General features: G+C 38.5%; 1 protein-coding gene and 1 long non-coding RNA gene across 3 annotated transcripts; both read left to right on the top strand.

Moving 5' to 3' along the window:
- The first annotated feature begins 7,560 nt into the window (after window positions 1-7,560).
- LOC118802753 (alpha-1-antitrypsin homolog) lies at window positions 7,561-23,613 on the top strand. 2 transcript variants are annotated; one of them, XM_036563222.1, is made up of 6 exons: window positions 7,561-7,619; window positions 8,400-9,074; window positions 9,179-9,449; window positions 11,266-11,413; window positions 11,553-11,720; window positions 23,578-23,613. In XM_036563222.1, the coding sequence occupies exons 2-6, from the start codon at window positions 8,408-8,410 to the stop codon at window positions 23,596-23,598; spliced, it is 1,275 nt and encodes a 424-aa protein (XP_036419115.1). In that variant the 5' UTR covers window positions 7,561-7,619; window positions 8,400-8,407; the 3' UTR covers window positions 23,599-23,613. The 2 variants fall into 2 exon arrangements, with proteins under 2 accessions (XP_036419115.1, XP_036419114.1); XM_036563221.1 differs by lacking the exon at window positions 23,578-23,613 and having other exon boundaries at window positions 11,553-12,142.
- Window positions 13,164-23,571, top strand: LOC118802756. Its single transcript, XR_005006780.1, has 3 exons — window positions 13,164-16,492; window positions 23,213-23,307; window positions 23,415-23,571. It is a non-coding gene; the product is annotated as an uncharacterized LOC118802756 (long non-coding RNA).
- Window positions 23,614-24,359: the final 746 nt, after the last annotated feature.

Raw genomic sequence — 24,359 nt, 5'->3', positions numbered from 1 at the left:
GGAGGTGGAGCCAGAGTGTTGATAGGTTCTCCTCACCTAAGGTTACTAGCTACTCACTGTTTCCAACTCTGATTGGTTGTGCATAGTTTGAGGAATGCCTTCCCCAGAATCACTGCCTTCTTTGTTTCAGCTAGTTTAAACAAAGAAAAAGAACATTTCTATATCATCAAATTGGTTTAACTTTCAAAATCAAGGAATGAACAACTAGGATATTCAGGCATGTTTCTAAGAGAGAGTTTAACCCTTGTTACCTGATACACAACATGTCAAAGAACACAGGTACTATTTGCCTATCATATCTGAACATGATCCATTGCATGAAAAATAAAATCGACAATAAAAGGAAAGGAACAAAGGAAGAAAAGGAAAGAAAACCACATTCAGGATACATCTTGGTCAATGGTCTAAACTCACAGCAATTAAATGGTTGGGTCTGACTGTTATCAAAGTTATACACTACGTATTTCTAGCACTTAATAGTAGAAAAAGATACAGGTAATATTTAGGTACTAAACAACAACAAGATTAACACAACAAGTAGTATTACTTACAGATTATATAAATGTTGATAATCAAGCAGACAAAGCAAGAAGTTTCTTGGGTTCCTTATAAGCACATGTCCTTACAGTGGTGATGTGGTAATTTGCGGTTTCACCCCTTGGGGGTGCTGTGGGTCCATGCTTGAGATCCCTAGGGAATTTAGAAAGTTGGAATTTTGCCGTCCAAAGTCGTACGAGCTCCATTTTGGTATGTCTAGTTTAGTTAAAAAGAGTTCTAATGAACGGTTGCAGTTTGGAGTGGACATATACCTTAGAAATTTACTTTCTGTTACTTAGAGATAAAGTTGTCCACAGGACTTTGGAGGGCCATGTGGGCAATATTCCAGGAAGGCGTTGTCCTGTTGCCCTCTAGGTCAAGGGAGAGGGGTGCTGGTTCTTGATTCAGCTGTAAATCTGACTGAGTCTGGGGTTGGGGGTGTTAAGCCGACAGATTTACACCTCAATTCCAGACTTGCTGGAGCCAAAAGGCTCTTAACTTTGGGTTGTTGATACGTTAGAAACACTAACCTAGGGGTAAGGTTTCAGCCAGTGTTCGTTACAGTGTAGAACAGTTATTTGCTGAAATGAGTAGACTCCTGATATCCATTGTGAAAAAAAACAAAAAAAAAAAACAAAATCAAATGAAAAGAGCAAAATGTAAACACAAACAAAAACACTGAGGAACATGAACAAACTAGAACTAAACCTACAAAGGAACAAGTAAAAACCACAAAGCACACGGCCATATTCATCACAGGGCTCCAGACTGAAACTAAAATCGCAAGTAATAAAATTAATTAACTCGTCAGTGGCAACAGGTAGCAACTTTGGATTATCATTTTTATGGGTAACTATTTATTACTATTGTTCTGTACTTATTTTTTGTTTTTATGTATTTTCTTTTATCATTTTTCGTCCTAAAACCTCACCGATAGATTAGAGCGTCACATGGACTCGTCCGCCTATCAAAAAACACGCCTGCGTGCTCGCGAGACTTCAACCAGAGCGGCAAAAACGGGACAAACAAAGCAGCTCAGCTTCTTGCAGTTCATGTCAGCGTGTGGAAAATTGTGAAGTATCATATTTTTCACACAGTCTGCGTCTCCGACAGACCTTAAGAGGTCATCTGCTCAACCCCAGTCTGACTCAGGACCAGTGAACTTGTGAAAGACGCACACGAAGATGTATAAACAACTGTCCTCTTCAAGCACTTCATACAAAAGTACAACCACAGAAAGATTTCAGAACTTATTGGCTTCAGGAATTTGCGTGTCTCAGGTATGATAAGAGAAAGCAGACTATATTGCGAATTCTGTTCGAAAGCGAGCCAAGATACAGCTGGAAAAACGACGGTGAAAAAACATGGCGAGAGTCGAACGCATAGAAGCGCACGCAGTTTTATCATGTCAAGAGTGATCCTAGGGAAACTCCCTTAGCTCGTGCAGTGTCTCGTGCATGCGAAAAAACAGCCGAGAAAGAATTCAAAGAGGTTTAAAAATAAATTTGGCACAATCCTCCCAAATCTTGTTAATGAAAAATAGCGGACTGGATGTGTCGAGAATCAGGCACGGTGGAAGGCAGAGATACTTAAAGGGGAATTCCACCGATTTTTCAAAATCTCTGTACAATTCAGTGGTTGAGATATAAACAGTCGTTCAGATTTTTTTTTAATGTGAAATGGTTTATTTGCAGAGAACAGACTCATGTTCTTACAGTGGCGGTGAGTCGCCATGACTACAACACAAATATAGCCATTTTATTTACTATCCCAAACCATCAGTGAACCTACACGTGTCTTTTGAGTTTTTATGTAATGTTGATGATAGTAAAATAGTGGCAAATTTGAACATTTTTTGGGGACTATTTTGCTCCAAACTGTTAAAGCTGCATCAGGTCACAAACTCTCTATATTTCATAGGAGTCCAGTCAGTGTCACCTTCACCAAACTTCACAATCTACAGGAGTCTTTGGAGCTGCAGTTACTGGAATAAGAAGAGCAGAGTTCGGGAGGAGCACACGGTGTTGAGGAGCTCTGTGCTTGATGTCTTGTTACCACTCTCTTAGGAAATATGGTTCTTGAAGGGTTCTTTAGTAAAGACAATGCTTCTATATAAAACCATGAACACTCAGACCCCTTTACATCCTGAAATGGTTCTTTGTATGGTGAAATTGTTCTTTAGATTGATGAAGAATGTGTTGTATATGGTTCTGTAGTTCTGTTGTATACAAGCTTGACATCATATAGACAATCGCTTTTTGGTGCTATATAGAACTATTTTCAAAGTGGTTCTATATGTCATATGCTAATTTCTGAAATAATTAAACAAGCACTGATGGTGTTTCGTTTGAATATTATGTTTGTTTGTTTTTTTAAGTATTCCAAAAGTATTCACCTTAAAATGTAAAAAGTAACCGTATTCTGAATTCTGCCTGTACAAAACGTAACTTAGAATGAATACAGATACTTAATTTCTGAATTCTGAATACCAGTGGGGTCTCTGGCACAGAAAGCCTGGTAGGGTACAATAAACTGTAGGGGCAGCAGCCGACTCGTCAATGAAACTACACACAAACCTGATCCAAACACAAACGCACTCCATCACTGAAATCACAAATTCACAAATTAATGCAGGAACGGAAGTGGAGAACATGAGTGATATGATAATGACATTGTGACAGCATCGCATTACGAATCCAGAGTTATCTAGCGGTATATGATCATTGCGGTCTGCAAATGCATATCCAAAGCAACATATCAGAGCAGGGAAATACACTGCCTTCCAGGCGTTAGGAATAACACGCTTTGTAATAATGCAGAATGACTCACCAGTGACGTTCAATGCTCGAAAAGACAAGATGCATGACAATCTTTCAGCTGGGCAAACTCGTCAAAAACTTTTCTCTCCACCAATCCATGGAATGAATTCAAGTGATAGCATAGCAAAGGCAGGCAAGAAAGCAGAAGACTGTTTTTAGCAACACTCTTGGTTAGTCATGTTTTTCTCTTGTACCTCCCTTTACTGAAGGAGCAGTTTTTGTCCTTTGCACACTGAATGATGTTGAAATATTCTGGCTGGTGTGTCCCACACATTTAATCTCTAATTTCTCCTCTAATGGCAGGGTCCCAAATTTAACTTTTATTACATTTTCGACTTGGCTCATTATATTACCTTGCTATCATGAGTGGCTATCACAACTGATTGATATATATATATATATATATATATATATATATATATATATATTATGATTCTATCATATGTATGTATGTCTCTATCATCACTGTCCATAAAAAACAAAGGATTTTCATTTTCTTTTTATTTTTCCGCATCTGCTGTCGTTTGTATCGGATCAACAGAAATACTACAGAATTACTTGCAAAAATATCCAGTTAAATTTAAAGTAAAAAGAAGTTTGTCTTCTCCTGTAAAGATAACATTTTGAGAAACAAAAAAAAATTTTATTAACTGAAATGAACTTTGTTTAGAAAACAATACTATCACGTTCTTGATTTTTGTGATGTAATTCAATTTAACTTTGTTATTATACATATATAAAAGTGTGCATTATAAGCTAAAGCATATTTCACTAATGCCAATGTGGAAAACTTTACTGGTTTGTCCTTCTGCCACAACCTGATTACTGCACTGCTGTTCTCACTCATAGCATTTTTACCTTACCTAAAGTGATGACTGTAACAGCAGCATTGCAGACCATGGCTTTTAGCATTACTGTTATTTTTATGGAATTGTATATGTAAAGAAGTTTACATTGTATAGTAGTCTGTAATGATGCCAAAATGTAGCCTCACTAACTGCACTACTGTTGTTCAAATACAGAATAAGTGTGTTCTCTCTGTCCAGGAGATAAAATGTGTGGAAAGATCTCTTGCTGTTTCCTGGTTTCCCTCCTGCTGACGGTGACATGGGCGGCCTGACATGGTCATGAGGATCATTCAGCAAATCACCATCAACATCTCCACCATGGCAAGGATGAACCTCACCCCAGTCATGATAGAGATGCTTATTCTCAAGTAGACTTTGATAATAAAGTCGTAATATTTTGAGAATAAAGTCGTAATATTTCGAGAAAAAAAAGTCATAATATTTCGAGGATAAAGTGGGCTAACTGTAGGGGGCCTGCCATAAGGCGTTGGGGTCTTTGTTGCTGTAATGGCGACGGCGAAGAGTGGTGCTGGAGTTCCTCTCACTCTTGTCTCCCTGTGGATTGATCATTTTGATTATCATTCTCATTGTCTGTGAAGCTTCATGACCTCTTTGAATGGAATGCAGATGTAGCCACCGACAGCTGTGTAGATGACCACTGCCTGCGATTCTCCTTCAACAAAACAGACAGTTTCCTCCAAGTCCGTCTGGTAAACACAGTTAAATAAACACAGTTTCTTGCACAGCTGTTTCAGTGTTCTTATACTATAACAGTCTGGTGCTGATGTGCCAGGAGAGACATGGAGACTGAGTATTCCTTTATTGGTGAAACCAATACAAATGTATAACTCTGCCAACTCCTCAACGTCCCTCATTTTAACACGAGGAGATGCTACCTTTCCTTTGCAAAGTCTTTGGCCACAATATTCCTGGTATTACTGCCACTTTAATGACAACTTTTTTCTCTTAATATTACAACTTTTTTTCTTGAAATATTACAACCTTATTCTCAAAGTCTACTATTTTTATTTTTATTGGCCCTAAAACACCATCGCAAAAAACAATGCATACATACTGCTGCTTTAACAGGGATTCATGAGTGCTTGGTAAATGGCTATCCAGTGCATGAGTAGTTGGTCATTAAACTACCAGCACTGGCCTGATAGTCCAAATGATACTAATTGAGTGGTTTGTTTTCAGGAAGCAATAGTTTTGCATATTTATTTGTTCACTTATTTGGGTACTTACATAAGAGAGACAGAATAACAAAGCAAATATGTTTACAGAATGTCAACATAGGTTTTTAACAACCACCAAAGGAGATTATTATCAGGCCAACAGGCTCTTCCAGTAATATTCAGGCTATATGTTAGGCTTCAAGATTTAAAAGTTTGTTGAAAGCTTCACTAAAAACCCAGCTTCACAGTAATGTAACATAGCAAATCTTGTACAGTCACTTGTGGGAGTTCGCAATATTGCAGCAGTGGCAGAGGCATAATCGAAGGGCTGATGTCTGAGCATTTTAGCATTAAGAGACATCTGCCCAGAACATGCAATTGGTTGTTTTGCATGCCATTCAAATGGCCACATCCTGTCAAATTAGATAGTTTGGGGCCATGTTGAGTGACAAAACTAGAATTACAAGCAGACTCTGTGACGGCTTGTAGTGGAGAACCTGAGCTTTCATCATTTATGCCATAATGGTTCTAACAGGGGGGTTCTAACCCGGCAAATCCTGTCCAGATGTCATGAATCTCAAAATGATGATTTTGTGATAAAGTGACTTTAAGAACTTTGAAAGATTCCTCTGTTCTGCTGTGCAGATATGTGAAACTCTTCATGCCCAAGTTCTCCATCTCTGCCTCCTTTTCACTTGCGGACACTCTGAAGGAAATGGGAATAGTCAGTGCGTTCTCAGACAGTGCAGATTTCTCGGGGATCAGTGAGGAGACCAACCCGAAGCTTTCCAAGGTAGAGGGATCTAAAGATGTTCATCATATGCTTGTAGGCTAACCTAATGCAGCCTAGATGAAGGTACAGTGCATTTGTGGCATGCATTACAGATCTAGAGCTAATCCTTCACCTCACATGGATTTGTGACTTCCCACAGGTCCTTCATCAGGCCGTCCTCAAAGTTGATGAGAAGGGCACTGAAGCTGCTGCTGCCACCACCATAGAGATGCTACCTTATTTAATCTCTCCCACCATGAACGTCAACAAATCCTTCCTGGTCTTCATTGTGGAGGACAGCACCAAGTGCATCCTCTTCATAGGCAAGATAACCAATCCCACCGCATAGAGGCAGCCAAGTCCCACCCACACCAGCAGACCTGAATGACTGTTGAAATGCTATTGAAATACTTTCAACAAACAGCCAATCAAAAAAGCCATATTGACTGTAAATGAAGTTAAGGTTAAAGTCCACGTGTAAAATGTAACATAGAGGAAGAAGCCCCTCATGGTAAGATGTCAACACCCTCTCTCATTTGATCTGAGTGATGGAATTCACATTCATATTATCCCTGGATAATAGAGATGAACTCATTACATAAGAAACATTTTTTTAAATACATGACTACAGGAGGATGTGAAAAATTAATTAATTTGTTATAGTGTTTTTCTATGAAGTTAGACCTTAATTATGCCAAAATAAGACTGTCATATAGGTTGTGAACAGAGGCAGCATGTGTGAATTAGGCTTTAGAGAAATGGCGGAGCCTTCAGTCCAACGGCCACAGCTGCCCAGCAAAAAAAAAAAAAAACGCTCTGTGGTTTAATTCCTGCTTTGTGTTTACTGGGAATAAATGGCGTTTAGTAAAGTCATCAGTAAGCCTGATGACCATGACGGGCGTGTTATTTCAGCAGAGGATAATGTATTTGTAAGTAGACTGTGTCAGTTATTGGATGTGCGCGGGACTGCACGGGTGGGAGCAGGTCAAAGTGCTTTGGTTGTGGGGGACAGGAGAAATACTTCAGATTTTCTGTGGGAGCGGGACTGAAACAGTCCCATGCAGACTACATCTCCGTCAGACCTTAAGAGGTCATCTCTTCAACCCCATGCTTAAATACTTGCACTGTGAAATCATTCTTCAGATTCATGGAGAATGTGTTGAATATGGTTCTATAGGTCTTCTATTGTATACAAGCTTGGCATCATATAGATGAACCTTTATAAATGCTATATAGAACCATTTTCAAAAAGGTTTTGTCTGGTACTGTGTGCAACTGTTACATGTTGCATCACTGTTTGAAGTCCATAAGCAAACAGTAGTGTTAGATTTACGGTAAGGGGGTGGGCGGTGTGGGTGGACGGTGGGCGTTGGGTCACTGGGTTTGAGAATGGGCTAATATTTAAAGGACTGCGTTTGATCAGTTCCTTCACTCCAGCCTGTCTCCTGCTGAGAGCTCCCTGCATGTAAGTAGCATTATTTCACTAAAAAATAACATCTAACATGTAAAATATATTCCATTAAACTTACATTTATTTTAACAATACTGTACATTTTCCCCAAAATGTAATTCAATATTTGAGACGTTATGGTCAGTGTTTGATCTAGATCTTTTTATTTCATTTAAACTTCTGCACTGAACTCAGTGACACAGTAAATAACATTATGACCAAATAAACTAAATGTGAAATATCAAAAATAAAAAGCTTAGCATATCATCACTGTCCAAAAAAAGCGAAACATGTATCTCCATTTTGTTCAGTTTTTATCTTTATGCCCTGTTAGAGCTGCTGTCCTTTACATTTTGTCATAATTTAATGATACATGGACCAACAGAAATGGTACAAAATTCTTTAAAAATATATCTGATTACATTATTCTTTTGTGATGTAATTCAATTCAACTTTTTTATTATATGCATATGAGTGTGGATTATAAACTAAAGCATATTTCATTAGTATCAAAGTGGAAAAACTTGATTAACACTTTAATTGTTTGTTTTTCAGCCCTAACCTGATTACTGCACTGCTATTCTCACTCCTAGCATTTTCACCTACATCTAGAGTGATGACAGTGACAGCAGCATTGCAGACTATGGCTTTTAGCATTACTGTTATTTTTATGGTACTGTACTGGGAAAGAAGTTTAAATTGCATTGTAGTTTCTAATAATGCATCTGGTACCAAAATGTAGCCTCAAACTGCACTATTGTTCAAATACAGAATAAGTGTGTTCTCTCTGTCCAGGAGATAAAATGTGTGGAAAGATCTCTTGCTGTTTCCTGGTTTCCCTCCTGCTGACGGTGTCCTTGGCGGCCCCAAATGTTCATGAGGATCATTCAGTAGATCACCATCAACATCTCCACCATGGCAAGGATGAACCTCACCCCAGCCATGATGGAGATGAGCACTTGTCCCAGAGACTCGCCCCCCACAATGCTGACTTTACCTTCTCCCTCTACAAGAAGCTGGCAGCCGATCCAGAAACTCAAGGCAAGAACATCTTCTTCTCTCCACTGAGCATCTCCATGGCTCTGTCCATGCTGGCCCTGGGAGCCAAAGGTGAAACCCACTCACAGATCTTCAGCACCCTGGGCTACAGTGCCCTCACTCCTGATCAGGTCAATGAAGGTTATGAGCACCTTTTTCACATGCTGGGTCACAGCCAGGACGCCATGCTGCTGGAGGCAGGAAGTGCTGTAGCCGTCCGAGAAGGCTTCAAACCTGTGGACAAGTTTCTAAAGGATGCTCAGCATTACTACCAAGGAGAGGCCTTCAGTGTGGACTTCTCCAAACCTGAAGTCGCTGTGCAAGAAGTCAACAAGTACATCGCCAAAAAGACCAAAGATATGATCACTGACATGATCAAGGAACTGGACCAGGACACTATGATGATGCTTATCAACTTTATGTATTTCAGAGGTACAGTAGGCACCTAAACATTTAATCAGAAATGAATATCCTTCTCAATTATATCAAGTTTATGTAAAAACAGCCATAACAAGCCTTGAATTCTGCCCTCTAAGGTAAATGGGAAAAGCCTTTTAACATAAATTACACCAAAAAGGCAGACTTCCATGTGGATGAGAACACCAAGGTGACGGTGGACATGATGAGTAAAGAAAGCTATTACGAGTACTACAGGGACCGGAATAATTTCACTTCGATCATCATGGTCCCCTACAAAGGCAACACTTCCATGATGATTGTTCTACCTGATGAGGGAAAGATGAAGGAGCTGGAGAAGAACATCAACAAGGATCACCTCAAGTACTGGCATGACAGATTATATGGAAGGTAACCCCAGTCATCGGGCTTTTAATTTTATCTAGAACATTACAAATCAATTACCTACAAGTAACATTAATTTCATATTTTATTTCTTGTCAATTTATTGTTTATTTATTTGAAGGAAATCACATTAGGATTGTGGATTAGAAAATGGTCTTGGGCATAACATTTAGGCTGGTTGCAAGGGTGAATTAGTTTAAGTCAGATTTCACCAAGAATTCATTTGCTGAAAAAAATAGAGTGGATATATTCATAACAAAATAAACAGTACAAAAGAACAAAGGCCTCCAGTCCTCTTTTGGGGCTGTATCCTCTCTGTCAAGGTGTCACAATGGAGAGACTGAGTGCTTCCCTATTCACCCTATTCATGGCAGATCTCCTTGCAGCTCGTAGGGTCAATCTTTGCCCTACTGGGGGCAACGCTTCCACAGCTGCTCTCTGTTCACTATGCTGCCCAATACACTGTAGACGCCAGCGAGTGTGTTGCTTGTGTGTATTGGAGAACCCAACTCTCAGTTTTGGCCAACCATGCCACCGGTGCCTGCATGAAGCTTTGCTGGAGGGCCGTGGTCATTGCTGCCAGGCCAGCACACTGCTTTGCCGGCAGGCCGTTGTCAGCCACCGTCCTCCAGCCTGGGCTCCACTGCTGAGCCTTGCGTGCGGCTTCTTGTTCTGCCATCCTTGCCACCCACCCTCACTACGTGGCTTCTTCTTCCACAGTCCTATGCCAGGCTTGGTCTTCTCCACTGTTTCCCCTTTCAGTTTGTGGAAGCACCATTTCCCTCCAGACCGCAGGGGGGCACTATCCCACTTCTAGCACCAGTGTGGTGTCAGCATAGGACAAGATGAGGGAAATGTAGTGCTTTAACCGAATGCTCTTTTATTGAACGGCAGCAAAGGAGAACTGCCACTATTGAAACAGCTGAAACAGTGGGCAGGTCACTTCCAGCCATACACTGTCCATACATGGTAGAAACTTAATACTGCTTAACTACCCTACAACCCAACACAGATTAGCACAATAAGCACGCTTTAAACTAACAACAACAACTTATTTACAAATAAGAGTCTTTCCGCAACTACGGTGCCTGCTACTCTGCATGGCCACGCCTCCCGCACTCCCACAGCAGCATGAGCCAGCAGTTGGATGCAACAATATTTTCTATATTCTACATAAAAAAACAACACGTACATAGTGCTGCTTTCAAAAGGGATTCATGTGCATTCAGTAAATTGCTACCCAGTACTAACTGGTCATTAAACTACCAGCTCTGGCCTGATAGTCCAAATGATTCTAATTGACTGGTTTGTTTTCAGCAAACAATAGTCACACACACACACACACACACATATATATATATATATATATATATAATGTATATATATATAATACTATATATATATATATATATATATATACACACACGTATACATATCCTGCATTAAAAAAAAATAATGACTCACAGTAAATTATTATCAGTCTAAAAGGCTCTTACAGTAATTTTCAGGATTTATGTTAGGCTTCAAGATTTAAAAATTTGTTGAAAGCTTCACAAATAGCTTTGCAGTAACATAACATAGCAAATCTTGTACAGTCACTTGTGGGAGTTAGCGTTATTGTAGCGGTGGTAAAGGCATTTACTACAGTAAGTAGTGTAGGAAGCCACATTGCCATGTGGGAGTAGATATTTTGTAAACCTTTTCTTGTTTTCAAATTTGAACCTTTAGATTTTTCTGTCCAGTTGCCATGAATTCCAAAATGATGATTTTGTGATAAAGTGACTTTAAGAAGTATGAAAGATTCCTCTCTTCTGCTGTGCAGTTATGTGGAGCTCTTCATGCCCAAGTTCTCCATCTCTGCCTCCTTTTCACTTGCGGACACTCTGAAGGAAATGGGAATAGTCAGTGCGTTCTCAGACAGTGCAGATTTCTCGGGGATCAGTGAGGAGACCGACCTGAAGGTTTCCAAGGTAGAGGGATCTAAAGATGTTCATCATATGCTTGTAGGCTAACCTAATGCAGCCTAGATTAAGGTACAGTGCATTTGTGGCATGCATTACAGATCTAGAGCTAATCCTTCACCTCACATGGATTTGTGACTTCCCACAGGTCCTTCATCAGGCCGTCCTCAAAGTTGATGAGAAGGGCACTGAAGCAGCTGCTGTCACCACCATAGAGATGCTACCTGATTCAATCCCTCCCACCGTGAAACTCAACAGACCCTTCCTGGTCTTCATTGTGGAGGACAGCACCAAGAGCATCCTCTTCATGGGCAAGATAACCAATCCCACCGCATAGAGGCAGCCAAGTCCCACCCACACCAGCAGACCTGAATGACTGTTGAAATGCTATTGAAATACTTTCAACAAACAGCCAATCAAAAAAGCCATATTGACTGTATATGAAGTTAAGGTTAAAGTCCACGTGTAAAATGTACATAGAGGAAGAAGCCCCTCATGGTAAGATGTCACCACCCTCTCTCATTTGATCTGAGTGATGGAATTCACATTCATATTATCCCTGGATAATAGAGATGAACTCATTACATAAGAAACATTTTTTTTAAATACATGACTACAGGAGGATGTGAAAAATTAATTAATTTGTTATAGTGTTTTTCTATGAAGTTAGACCTTAATTATGCCAAAATAAGACTGTCATATAGGTTGTGAACAGAAATAAACACATTATGAATAATACTGTAACATGGCAGAATGATTTAGACGCTCACAGGGTAAAAAAGCTAAAAAAGTCTTTATTGTTTGAGTCAGAATCCAGAGTCGTAGTCAGTACACAGGCATGGGCCAAATCCAAAAAGGACAGGCAGCACAAAAAGACAAACCTAACAAACAGCAAACAGTCCAAGAGGGTTAGGCAAAAAGGCAAAGTCGAAAAACAGGCAAAATGGTCAGAATCAGAAATCACAACAATACAAAGAAACGCTCAGTAGCTCTATGAAATAGACACAATACCTCACAATGACTAACTCTGAAAGCTCAGGCTTTATACTAACACTGACTACCAGTGACAGGTGAAACACACCAGTACTCAGGAGAATGAGATCAATGACTGGAGCAAGCGGAGGGGTCAGGAGTCATGTGATCCCCCAGAAGGTTCTGGAAGATGGAGTCTGAGTAGTTCTCAGGGCTGGAGGGTTGCGTGACAAATACTATAATTTTATAAGAAAATAGTCTCAGTTAGTCAAAACATTTGTAAAATAAGTCAGATCAGTGTGGACATTTCTACATGATGCTGATAACTGATTGCTACAGGTTCTACTTTGACTGGAACAATTTCTCTTCGATCATCATGGTGCCTTACAAAGGCAACACTTCCATGATTGTTCTACCTGATGAGGGAAAAATGCAGGAGCTGGAGAAGAACATCAACAAGAATCACCTCAAGTACTAGCATGACGAGTTATTCGACAGGTAACCTCGGTCACCAGGCTAATTATTTGTAAACCCCTTTAAATCTCAGGCTTATTACATGTTTAGGTTTATTATTCAGTAACTACAGGAACTTAAATGCAAACTGGCTGAGCTATTCTTAGAATGTTCTTCAGATTGATGGAGAATGTGTCGTACATGGTTCTAAATAGAACCTTTTTGAAAAAGATTTTATATAGCACCAACAATGTTTCTGCTATAGTTACGATATCAAGCTTGTAATGATAGAGGAATCCTTTTTGGTGCTATAAAGGGCCATATCCAACACAAAGAAGAACCATTTCCCCATGTAAACAACCATTTAATCATGCAAAGGTTTCTTTGAGTGTCTGGTTCTATATAGAGCCACTATCTTTACTAAAGAACCCCTGAAAAACCATCTTTTTAAGATTGTAGAATAATAAGTAGATTGAAAATATTCATAGTGAAAGAAACAAAAAAAATACAAAAAAGAAAGTCAATCAAATGAAAAGAGCAAAACGTAAACAACAAAACAAGAACACTGAGGAAGATGAACAAATTAGAACTAAACCTACAAAGGAACAAAAATAGACCACAAAGCAAACAGTCATATTCGTCACAGGGCTTCAGACTGTAACTAAAATCATCGCAATTGCGACCAAAATTATTAATTTGCAAGTGATAAAATTAACTCGCCAGTGGCGACAGGTAGCAACTTTGGATTATTATTTTTTTGTGGGTAACTATTTATTAATATTGTTCTGTACTTATTACTTTTTTGTTTTTATGTATTTTCTTTCATCATTTTTCGTCTTAAAACGTAACTGATAGCCCCAGCCCGTCCTGTCTCATAATACCACTTTACACCACAAGAGGCAATAGTGAGTCACTGCAGTGCCAAGTCTGCCATCAGTCCAACATAAGAGGATAAAGAGGATAGCTCTTGACGAAGAAAGAGATGAGGTTTGATGCTGAACTTGCAACATTTCTTCTAAACTGGTAAGGAAAGGAAGGAGTAAGGAGACAGAGGAGGGATTGTGTGTTTCCTTGCTTCTTACGATAGGGGTGGACACCACAACCTTCTTGCAGTATTTTGCCACCTGTTTGGAATGTGGAGAGTGAATTTGACAGGTGGTGTCATCTTACAGTTTGTTCCTTTAAGACAGGGGTCACAAATGTCATTTTGTCCTTTCAAGAAAAATCAAACCACTTTGGGAGCTGCAACATTCTGTGTCCATTGTACCATCTTGGTTGTAAATATGTCTCAGTATGTGCTAATATACTAGTATAGGCTAAAAATATAAACTAAAACTCAGGGTTACTTTGCTCTGCTTTAAGCTTTAATTCAAACTATAGCCACTTTTCCCGCATCTCCAGCAGGAAACTTTTTCCCTAAAGTAAAATAGTTCCTTGTAAAATGTCTTTCAACATTAGTTTTTTTGCGAGGCTGAAGTCAGCTTCTCGTTCACCAGCTTCTTGTTTGAATTTTCACATTCCACCTTAAACAGTGCCTGACTGCAGAATTCAACTGCTGCACCATGTAAGGTGGAACAGGAACAAGAAGCTGGTGAATGAGAAACTGACTTCAGCTTCATGACTTTTTAGAGCTTGACCGTTTGTCATTGCAGATTAAATGTATCAAGAAACCAGCTGGAGTGATTATAAATGCAAATAAGTTCATTCATCTCCGAATTATCGATGTTCGTCTTAAATCTTTCTCTTTGCCTTTTTGTTAACTACTAGCTAGACGAGATTGTTGTCTGCGTTGCTATGGCAGTCTGCGCACAAGTCTTCAGGGTTCGGTCAACAGAGCTTTATTTAACTGCAAAGGAGGATTATTTTATTTTTACCTAAAATCTAATTCTGCTGTTGAGCCACAACAGGGCAGTAAAAGAGCTGCATTGCGGCTTTAAGACATTGAAAAAGAAATGTCAAAAGGACTTTGCTTTTCCATATGAACCTTTTCCAGCCATTATACACAGAAAAGCAAATCCAAATATACATTTTGGATTTGAATTTGAATCATGTCTTTAATAATGCACACTCACACTCGAAATGCAATTTTAAATACACAACTGAATTAGCATTTGAATTTAAATAAAATCAGGAATATGCTGCCATATTTTGCAACCAGGCATTAAAATCTATCTTTAATGGAGGTCCGGTCTGTGATAGCTGATGCATGTTTAAACCCAGCATTGAGTCACTCCAGTTTAAAGGCGAGAAAATCTGGTTGTCCCAAAACGATCAGTTTACCTGTGTTGTCCGGCTGAAATTAATGTACACGTAGTAGGTTTCCATGACGTGCCCATGTCTCCTTATTTTGTTGACATTTGACATAAATGTAGACTTTTAATAAGACTTAAAAACAAACTCGAATCGGAGGCGTTTAATCAATGTAAACAGGAAAAAATTCTTCATAAATATTTTAGCTCACACAATTGATTAGCTTGCTAAATTAGCAAACTTAATTTACAGATTAACATTAGCACTGGCCTTATATTAACATGCATGGTAAACATTAAAATATGAATTATTGTTCATGTGATATACACAACGGCCATTAGTCTTGTTTGTGTGCAGTTCAACCAGATACTTATGGTCAACAACAGATGTTAGAGCCCATATGTCAAACACAAAGATGTTCAAACTGGGGTCCTCGTGCACAATATTTTAATGTTACTTCATCAATGGATGGTCAGGAACATTAACAAAAAAAGTTACAGCTAACATAATCTCTATTTGAATTCACTGAATGACAGAAAGGTAACGTTAGCCGACGCAAACCAAGAAGTATTTTGTTTTGTTGCAAGTTTTCCCATCAGTCAATTTGACCAGTCATTTTAACAACTTTTTATGGGTATGTTATAACTTAAAGCTACATTGAAGTATGTCATTTGGTGCAACCGGTTAAATTCTAGTAGCTCGTAAACTTGAACTTAGTGGCGGTTTATGTTTAAACTAGGCTACGATCAAACTTTTGTTCAGTTGGTGTAACTGGCTGCTGGCCCACGACACAATCCTATCCAGTCAGTGAAATTATTTTCATTTTCTATTAATATTAGCCTGTTTTACAATGCATTGCACTGCAACACCCAGCATGCACTGCAAACTTTTGTGAGCTTCCACCCACTTCTTCAAACCACAATTCTACACTTTTTTACACCAGTCACATCACCAAATGCACCAACTGCATTTCCGCTGCAGTTCAACCAACATAAACACTATAAACACTATAAACTATTTTTTGTATTTTGAATACACAGTGGCCGGTTCAGGTTATATCAAAACTTTATTTAAAAATAAATAAAAACAAAAGTGTGCTCTTTATTAATGTGGCCCTTTTAGTGGCAGAGTTTGACTCTCCTGTGTTAGAGCAAACACCAAATATGCAGCAGATACACTTTAACCATTAATGAGACATGCTAGCACGCCCATGTGGAGCGAGCTCCACCCATTTGGCACTAGCTCAACCCATTTATAGCCCTGCCCATTTGGAGCTGGCTTCAGTCTGCAGACACACGCGAAGACGGAGAAAAAGTAAACACAGCCTCCTCAAATTTCTCATCTGTAGAAATTGTCTTCGAAGAGCTGCAGATTTTAGAACATCCTGTTTGTGAACTTCCTCGTAATGATCAGGTGAGAAATGATCACTGCATACACAGAGTTTTTGGACTCCTCCATTTTCCTGGTCAACCTTAAATGCTGCAGCAGTTATATTATTACCTGTCTGTAAATGTTGTGCATAATAAACTGATCTGTTTAATTCTGAAGTAATTAAAACTAGTATACAATAAATTAATATGACAGTACTTTTCATCCGCATGTATATTGTCCATTTTGGAGCTTCTCTTAGCTGTGTTTAGCAAGAGAAACAGATCTAAGCAAGCAATCATGCTACTTTATTTACTTGTTTATTTATTTTGCATGTCACAAGATGAACATAATTCAGATTCTGTGATATATACATATATATAATCTTTAATAGAAGTAAACAGAAAACAATCGTACTGATAAATACTTTTTGTACTGTTTGTTGCTTTCTGTAGTTCCACCGTTGTTTGGCGTTGTTTTCTGTTCGGTGAATGCGTGCACAAGAGGACATGGTTTGTCAAAGGGAATGTGAATTTGAGGGGGAACTGAATTAAATACAACACCGACATCTGTACAGGCACCAGGGTGAAACTGCTGCACCATTTAAGGTGGAACGGGAAATTTGAATAAGAAACTTATGAAGAAGCGAACTGCAGCTTCGTAATGAGGCTTTTACTGAACAGTTCGTGGTTCGTTGTTAGAGGTGATGTGCCGACACCACACCTGGATTCCTTTGTTCTGTTTATTGTTTATACAAAACACCTAATTTCACACCTTTATCGTTATTTGAGATGCAGCTTCCAGCGAACTGACTCACACTTATGGAGCCTTAGATGGGTTACAAACAAACATACCCGCGCAGTGGCAGAGGAGCACTACAAAGTAGAGCGTTAACATTTGGCTGCTTGTGCTTAACCGTCTGGGCTCTGAGGGCATTTTCTTTATTTTTGCATATATTCTTAAATTCACCCTTAAAGCCACTTGCATACGATATGAAACCTACATATTTCTCTCATATCTGTCTCTGTAATGAGGCTCTTTTGACCTGGAGTACTGTGTACAGAGACAATTCACTCCTGAAGCTGAAAAACTGAAATCTAATTTTGTTGTACTCATGTGGATGAATTGTTTTGGATGAATTTGTTTTGAAACGGGGTTAACAAAGTCTCAGGTTCACAAAAGTAGTGGAATGTATAAATAAAACAGTAGATAAATGTTCTCCTCAATACTACTTTCCAAAACTGCTGCAGTAACTTCAGCAGCTGTAAACTCTCTGCACGCCATTTCACATGTGTCTCTGATGTGGACTGAATGAAGAATGAAGGGTTTCCAGCATGACAAGTTAGTCTTCAGTGTCCATTAGTCAGTTTCACACAAATTGTAGATGGACACACGAATCCACCAGTTCCACACAGTGAGAGGCAGATGACGTGTGTCATCCTCTCTTCACAGCCTCATAACTCCAGATGTGAGTCACATACGATCTCGTGATAAGATGGAATGGAAAGGGCGACTCTACAGATTCAGGAAATGTTTGAACTGTATTTCTGTGCTGTGTTATCACAAAGATATTAAAAGAAACACAGGGAAATGTCTAATTTGACATGCTGGCATGTTTGTTGAATGCAGAGGGTTAACAAATCAAGAGGAATCTTGGAACGATATCATCATCATTGTTTTCTTTTTCTATGTTAACTACATCTATGATACCCAAATCATTATTCTATCTATTTTCCATATATAACAAAACTAGAGAATTCTGTTGTAAAGTACTTTTCTTGAGTTTCAGTGGTAGCCTGTTTCTGCTGATAAATTCGACACAATATCTTAACATCGTAGTAGGTTTTATTTTGTAAATTACCACATCATTATTTAGTTCCATTATAAGCAAATAAGCAAAAATGAATAAATTAAATAAGCAGCACCCTATTAAAGGTAAAAAAAAAAAACTAAAATGTAACTTACATTCAAATGGGAAACAAGAATAAATAAACATTGTACCCAAATCAAATTACAGTTAAACAAACTATAAGGCAACTTTCAGGCAATATCTCACCGATATTCATAAAGTGGCCTGTTATAATCATACTGCAGAATTGGGCATCTTTGCTCCTGACACTGTGGTGCTTCCTATTAATGAAGCAGCACAACATAGTCAGAGCTAATTTGTAGGTCAATAGTGTCATAATAATGTGCCACTTGTTGAGTGTCTGCTTTCCATTTCCGTTTTTACCTGAGAAACCTCCTCACGCTTCTTTCTTCTCAGTCGGAATACAGGCTGATGATCACCTTTCAGGGGGGGATTGGATTTGGATTCCTCTGTCCAGTGAGCAAACAGTTTTCCATGGCTGGAAAAATATTGAGGAAAAAAGACTCAATGTGTGTACCATGCAAAAACTTACCGAGTTATTTAAATTTTAATAAATGAATATATTATTCAAACACAACTGAGATACCTGTCCAGTCCACAGTTCTCCATCAGCATCAAACACCACCATTTCCACAGGTATGCCATGTCATGCTGTACATAAAACATAGGTAGATGTCCAAGGAAATATTTAAAAATTAAGGTCTGTCCAAATGATATTAGAAATAGTAAAATGTAATTACAAATGCGAAATCAAAGGGTGCGTCTAGCACTATGGAAAAGGCAGAAACATACAAATCCTTACTGTACATGCACTCAGCAAACTGGAATTTCAACTTACACATGCATAAGCAAAGAAGAACCAAATGTGCCTTTTCCAAAATGCATTCGGACTAGCTTGAAGCAGGTCATAAGATCGTGACCATCTCAGAACAGAACGTGCACTCCATTTCATCTAGTGACCTTAACAGAGTTGTGTATCTCTGGGCACTAAATCCAAGTGGTGGCTGAGTGTGTTTAGATCTTTCTCTGGCCTCAAAACCTAAAGGAGACATGCAGTCTTGGTTCTCATTAAAAGGAATCTAACATGACATTCTCAAATCTAGGGAAAGGGATAATACAATCATATACAACAAATACTGCCACTGATATTTCTTATTTCATATAAACAGTAGTGCCATGGTTTAAATTAGACTATATGTGCCACTTGTTTGACTGTAATGCAGTGATGGTATTTTTAAAGTGTACACAATAATAATGTTGTGTCTATTGGATATCACAGTATACCTTATTATGGAACATCACACATGGCTAAAACCGTTCATGAGGTCTGTGATTGGTTTCAGGAACATGATGTGGAAAACCTAACCGTGCCGAACTCTTGCATGCCTTTGCACTGAGGACAGTCAATTTGTATGCTGGTCTTTCAATGTCCAGTACATAGATCAGCTAATTAAAAGACCGATATTGTAAAAGCTATTGTCAATTACTGATTTTGAGGAAACACTCTGTGTAATTTTAATTTTATACAACTGTGCTTGGTAAAATTCAAGATGCCTGACAGGCAGTAATGTTCTCACACTTTGTGAATGTTTCACGCTGAGGTCCACAAAACTCTGTTCGTTGAGAAGTAGAAAGAGAAATGAAGTATGTTAACAGCAGGATCACAAGGAACTAAAAACACAAACAATAAATAAATTAATAAATAAATAAACCACACACACATACATACATACATACATAAAACAAGGGACTGACCTGGATATGGCCTGACCTGTAGTTGTGTTGCATGCTCGACTCCTAACAACAGAAAAACATCTTGTCCGTCACTGGCTTGGGAGGCTGGGGAAGATGGGTAAGAACTAAAGATAAGGAGGGATTATGTACATAACTAAAAAAAAAAAACATATATAAAGCATACATAATGTGTAGGCAACCAACTTAGTATAAAGAACCAACTTAAGTCAGAGAGGGTGATATTTTCAGTTTCATGGGGTCTGTGGCCATGTTGAACCAGTAGTTCCAGAAGTTTCTTATTTTTTGCCTTGTTCTTGTGATGAATAATGTTGAGCATCACAAAGATGTGTGTTGATGCCACCATGTTATTCAGAAAGCAGTTGTTCTTATAAAAACTTGCCAAAAAAATGCTCTGCAATTTGACTATTTAGCCAACCTTGCAGTTCTAGGGCCAGGTTGATTTTCCTGAGGATGTCCTGAGGGTCTTTTGTGTTGGAATCATGCATTTTGTCATACAAGATGTACAGTTTTTCCAAGACAAAAACAGATCTGCTTAATCGCTATGACTCTCTTCCCTCAAACTGAACTGCCATGTGGGCAAAGGACAACTGACCACCCACCTAGAAAATATACCCATGTATAAATAAAGCAGAACATGTAACAATTAGAGATGAACTCTAATCATGAATAAAACACTCAGTTTAGCTAGATGGCATTTACTTGTTGGTTTGCATTTATTAGATGTTTATTTTTATTTATTTACTCTACATATTTAGTATTTACTATTACATAATTAGAAGAAAAAAACGTAAATTTATTACATTTAATTTAAATACTTTTATTGCGTAAAACAGTTAAAAACAGAACTGAACAGTATACAGATAAACCTGTGGTGTTTACACTTCAGCACACAGCAGCTTCTCTGGCTCAAAAACAGAGCTGAATGTTGTTTCACATCCCAATTTCTCAAGTCGTTTGTCTCATACATGCATCTTGTTCTCTCGTGCTGCATCTCTGAGTGTCAGTTCAGTAAATATCACTGTCATTTAAGCTTTCAGTATCAGTGACTTTCAGTGTTTTTTCTGTCTTGACTGAAGTGACAGACCATGAGACCCCACTGCTAGTGGATGCACAGGCCCAGCTAGCAGGCTACTATTCTAAAGGCTAAATCGAGGCTAAAGGCACCATCATCATTACGCCGAGATTCTGGCGGGTCCTTTCACTCCCTCAATAACATTAACTCAGACTGTGACCACATAGCGGCAGACTAGTGATTACGACGTGTTGAGTTCTGTCTACTGGTGTGCACTATTTAGTACACTATTTAGTATCCCGTCATAGCAGAATGCATATTTTTATTACTAAATGTTGTAAAAATATTGGCTTGAAGACATAACCATGAGCATGCTGATTGTTTTTTTTTTTTACTAAATTGAAGAAAAAAAAACTATTTTACCCATGTGTGGTGTTCGGGTCTGTTGGACCCATTTTCAGTGTTCACCACTGTACACACCCCTACACATTTATATTACACATGTGGTGTTGTGGTGAACCCACAGAGAATAAAAGTGTGGAGGTGCTGTGTCCCTTCACTCTGTTCTCCTCCTACATAGCCTGCTGTCAGTGTGTGTGTGTCTGTGTGTGTATGTGTTTGTATATGTGTGTGTGTCAACATGGACAAGCTGCTGACTGGCTACAGCTGCTAAAGGAGAACCCTACGCTGGCTACTTGTGATATTTTAAACATCTGTTTTTTTACATAAATTAATACGGCTGTATTGATTTAAAAAAACAATAATGCGGTGGGTCCACCAGAACCCACTGAGTAACAAAAACATGAATGTCACACAAGGGTTAAAAAGATTTTTGAAGCAACTATATTCACATTTTGGCATGTATTTACAGAGATGAGTTTGGTGACAAGCCAAGTTCAGATTAGCCTAGCATCTCCCGCTGTAAACTAGAGAAGCAGATGTCAGACATCAATCATGCCTTGGCTGGTCAACTGTATCTGGGGTGATTGATAAGTCATATTTATACTACACTAACTAAGTCCACTAAAGATGTCATTCTAAAGATGTATAATGTAAACATCTTGTGTGTATAGCATTCTGATTGCTTTCACATGCAGTAATCAGTTTCCTCAAGTGTTTGAAACAGTTCTAGAGTGTGTTTGAGTTTTATGACACATAAAATGATCCATTTTGAGGCATGATTAGTGAAACACACATTCCAGATAATTCAGCAGATTTAACAGGTTAGCTTGCAGTTTTGTTGCAGACAAATGTATAAGATGAGTCTTTAGCTGAAGAGACCTACCCCTTCTCATTCTCATGCAAACAAATCCTCTCTAAACCAGAATACATTCTGAACATTGAAGAGTACAGTATGGTGTCCCACTGGGCTCCGTTACTGTTCTCCCTTTATTTACAGTGACAATCTGTAAACGCATGACAACCTTCATTTTTGTCCTAATGATACTCATTTATATGTGTCAGCTTAGCCAGATACAGTGACACAGTTGAAACATAATGGAAGATCATGTTAAAGATTTAATAACCCGGATTACCAGAAACGTACTCTTGCTGACAGAAGTGATATTTTGTGCTCTCATTAAGTGGAAATAACAATAGTTTTTCAGTACAAAAAAAAAAATGCTGTAAAAGACCTGTAACTCTGGATACTAGTTCACCATTTGAATCCCATATCAATAATATCACTAAGATTTTATTACTAGAGATATATATCCAAAATAAAACACATACTAATCCTACTACCTTACTGCAGGCTCCAACTACTTCAGAATACTTCAGTGGTCACTGAGAATTATTGGCCTCCTGTTACATTTTGCATTAACAAGCTCTCACATATGCCAAGTTCCAGCATATCTTACTGATTTGTTAAAGCATTATAGTCCATCCGGACCACTTCACCCAGCTCAGGCTGCTTACTGAAAAAAATTTAACTTTTCCCTAGTGGAAGGAAAGGGGCTATATAAATAATAGTTATTAAATGACAATATTATGTTTTAACTTCTTTAATCTTAAAAAAAAAACAACAAACTGGAAAATCATGAATTTGTGATTGTCACTTCCTCTTTTTCACTGTGCAGAGTTGTGGATCTGTTCATGCCTAGGTTGTCCATCTCTTCTTCCTTTTCAGTAATGGACACTCAGAAGGAAATGGAGATAGTTGATGCCTCAGAAACTGCAGATTTCTCTGGGATCAATGAGGAGACCAAACTAAAGGCTTCCAAGGTAAAACATGCTTATATTCTAAATTGGAAATGAATGCAGAGACTAGATGAAAGTGTGTGATGTTTAGAGACAAACCTTCACCTCACGTACGGGTGACTTCCCCGCAGGTCCTCCATGAGGGCATCCTCAAAGTTGATGAGAAGGGCACTGAAGCAGCTGCTGCCACCTTCATGGAAGTTAAAGTTGTGTCTAGGCCACCCACTATTAACTTTAACAGACCCTTCCTGTTCTTGATTGCGGAAAACTGCAACAAGCACATTCAGGGGCAAGATAACCGATCCCACCGCATAGAGGCAGCCAACTCCCACCCACATCAGCAGACCTAGATTGCTTGATCTGCTGTTTGTTGAAATAAAAGTGCTTCAACAAACAGCAGATCAAGCAAAAGCCATACTGTTAAATTTAATGGGAGGCTTCATGTGAAGTTAACAGCAACCAAAGTGTTGAGTTAAATAAAATACAGCATTGTCAATTAATTTACACAGTGTTGATGTTTTTGTCGGCCAAATAAAGTGAGTCACATTGTGAACCGGAATAAATACAATATGAAAAGTACGCTTCTAAAAACACGTGCCAGAAAGGGATATTTGGGGGCCTCATAAGAACCATGTTCAGTAACAGTTCTTATGAGTTCAATTTTGGTAAATAAGATGTGAGACTACGGAGAACCATTTTACAGTTGAAAGAACCTCTACATAATGTAAAGGCTCTAGAAAGAACCATTGAATTCATAAAGAAACTTTATATTTTTGCAAAATATTTGCAATATCAGGTGAATTTTTAAATGCAAACTAGTCCTAGATTTTTTACCCAACCTTCACAACTATCACAAGAACCAGAAACTTTAACCATATTAGCCCTGTTTTTTCAAACCTACACTGGCTGCCAGTTAAATTTCGCATTGAGTACCAAACTCTTTCACTGACATGTCAAGTTCTACACAGCCTCACCCGTCAGTACCTGAGTGAACTTTATTTTGAACCATCACGCCTACTTAGATCACAAAGTGCTGGCTTACTGTTATTACCTAGAATTAATAAAGTTATATCAGG

The sequence above is a fragment of the Colossoma macropomum genome, unplaced genomic scaffold (assembly GCF_904425465.1).
Source record: "Colossoma macropomum unplaced genomic scaffold, Colossoma_macropomum, whole genome shotgun sequence".
Classification (NCBI taxonomy): Eukaryota; Metazoa; Chordata; class Actinopteri; order Characiformes; family Serrasalmidae; genus Colossoma; species Colossoma macropomum.
The sequence above is the reverse complement of the archived record's forward strand: the minus strand, read 5'-3'. Positions and strand labels throughout refer to the sequence as shown.

Excerpts from the sequence above, each read along its gene's own strand:
- LOC118802753 (XM_036563222.1), top strand. The coding sequence starts at position 8,408 with ATGTGTGGAAAGATCTCTTGCTGTTTCCTGGTTTCCCTCCTGCTGACG. Across the intron at positions 9,450-11,265 it reads CATGACAGATTATATGGAAG|TTATGTGGAGCTCTTCATGC; the intron begins GTAACCCCAGTC and ends TCTGCTGTGCAG. Across the intron at positions 11,721-23,577 it reads GCATCCTCTTCATGGGCAAG|ATAACCGATCCCACCGCATA; the intron begins ATAACCAATCCC and ends TTCAGGGGCAAG.